The sequence below is a fragment of the Mizuhopecten yessoensis genome, unplaced genomic scaffold (assembly GCF_002113885.1).
Source record: "Mizuhopecten yessoensis strain PY_sf001 unplaced genomic scaffold, ASM211388v2 scaffold712599, whole genome shotgun sequence".
Taxonomy (NCBI): Eukaryota; Metazoa; Mollusca; class Bivalvia; order Pectinida; family Pectinidae; genus Mizuhopecten; species Mizuhopecten yessoensis.
In genome coordinates this window covers 1-1,956 of record NW_018478203.1, presented here as the reverse complement: position 1 = coordinate 1,956, position 1,956 = coordinate 1, and the positions used below count along the sequence as shown (strand labels likewise).

General features: G+C 36.2%; 1 protein-coding gene across 1 annotated transcript; it reads right to left on the bottom strand.

Annotated features, from left to right (window-relative positions):
- Positions 1-208: 208 nt before the first annotated feature.
- On the bottom strand, positions 209-1,545 carry LOC110440874 (adenosine monophosphate-protein transferase FICD-like). The gene has a single exon (XM_021483997.1). It carries the CDS (start codon positions 1,371-1,373, stop codon positions 312-314), a length of 1,062 nt encoding a protein of 353 aa, XP_021339672.1. The 5' UTR covers positions 1,374-1,545; the 3' UTR covers positions 209-311.
- Positions 1,546-1,956: the final 411 nt, after the last annotated feature.

Genomic DNA, 1,956 nt, shown 5'->3' with positions numbered 1-1,956 from the left:
TTCAGCTTAAGTTGAAAATGTAAAATGTTAACGGACGATGCACGACGCCGGACAAAGACAGATAACAATAGGTCACCCGAGTTAAAGCTCAGGTGACCTAAAAATGCATTAAATGGTTTTATATACCGGTCTGAAATATCAATGACAATATGAATGCCCTTTAAAACTATTTTTTTCTTAGACTTAAAATTCAGGTAACAAGGATATGCTTTATATTAAAAATATTTTCTTTATTGACTTCCTGGCATGTAAAATCCAACAAAAAAAGCAAATAAATAAATAAATAACAATATATATAAATAAGCATGTTATCATATATCACTAAAAGGTATCACATTTTCAGATGTATTTAATCCTAAAGCACTGGGATTTTCACTTGTCGCTAAAATATATTCATCCAACGTCCGTTCTGTACAATCTGCAACAAACCTAATAAAAGGCCTCACATCACCATCATTGCCTTTTTCTAAAGTTTCATAATACTTTAATCTGTCTTCCACTTTAATTGAGACTGGGGGATAGCCAGCCTGCATAAGTATAAGATTCATGAGGAGGCGGGAAGTCCGTCCATTTCCATCGTAAAAAGGATGTATAACAACCAGCTTAAAATGTGCTAATGCTGCCTGTTCTATAGGATGTAATTTCACTGCCTCCTCAGAATTTAACCAGATAACAAATTCATTCATCAGTTTTGGGACTTCTGCTGGGGCTGGGGGTTGGAAATTGCCAACAAACACCTGAGTCAGACGTATCCTTCCTGACTCTGTCGGATCAACGAATCCTAAAACTCTGTTGTGAATTTGGAGTATATCATCTAATGTAATCTCACCAAGACGGCCACACAATGTGTTGTTTATGTACTTCAGGGCCGCATCCAATCCTAAAACTTCATTCTGTTCCACCAGGGACTTTCCTCCCACTGCTAGTCGAGTCTCAACAATGGCCCGTGTTTGTAACAGAGTCAGAGTATTTCCTTCTATAGCGTTAGTGTGATAAATATGGGAAAAATAGGCTTCTTTTTTTGCTCTCCTTAAACCAGGATGGTTTAGAGGCACTCGAATAAAAGCATCTAATTTTTTATCAATTCTTTTAAAATTGGCAAGGTCAATTTCTTCAACAAGAGGAAGAATTCTCTCTCTGTTTGCAAGAGCTTTGTTATGTTCTGGGCATATTTCTAGAGCCATTCTGTACATGTGTTCAGCCTTCACTATGTTTTTCTGGTGTTTCTCCAGAAATTCTCCATAAGTGGTGAGGATATCTGCGTGGGAGGGGTCAAGCTTCAGTGCATGTTCGTATAGTCGCGTGGCTTTTTCATGTTTGCCCTGTGCCTCCATGTCCATAGCCAAGTTCATAGCCTGTATGGCCTCCTTCATCACCTCTGCAAAAAATAATAAATCAAATTTAGTGCACAGAAAAAGTAGGTCAAACTACCTACTTCTTGTGTGTGCCATACTTCAAACTTGTGGCGTTTGGCATGCATAGGACAGGGCAACATTTGAGTTTATATTCTCTTTGTAAAAGTACTGTATCTTTCTGGCAATAAGCCCATGTCTAGTAATAAATCAACCTATATTTATTGCATTTTTTTTTGTATAAATGATAACAAATGCTATTTTATGGCCAAGCAATAAGTCTGTTTCATACTTTGATTCAGGAATTTGCATCTATTTACTATGTATTACATGTAGTTATTAAAAAGTTGCTTATGAAGTCAACAACCAGCGCTATGTGTAACAGTAGTCCCTATGGAATAATTTAGGAGCCCAAATAAATATTCAACATACAAGTAAGTAAAAAGTATGAGCCAGGTATCTATTCTAGCTTTATCAACATCTGTAAGATCCACAACTTTATAGTTAACAGTACTACACAATTGAAATGAGGCAACATATGTAGAATATTCTGATAATAGTGAATACCCAGTAAGATATAGAATACTAAGACAATGGTGAATAC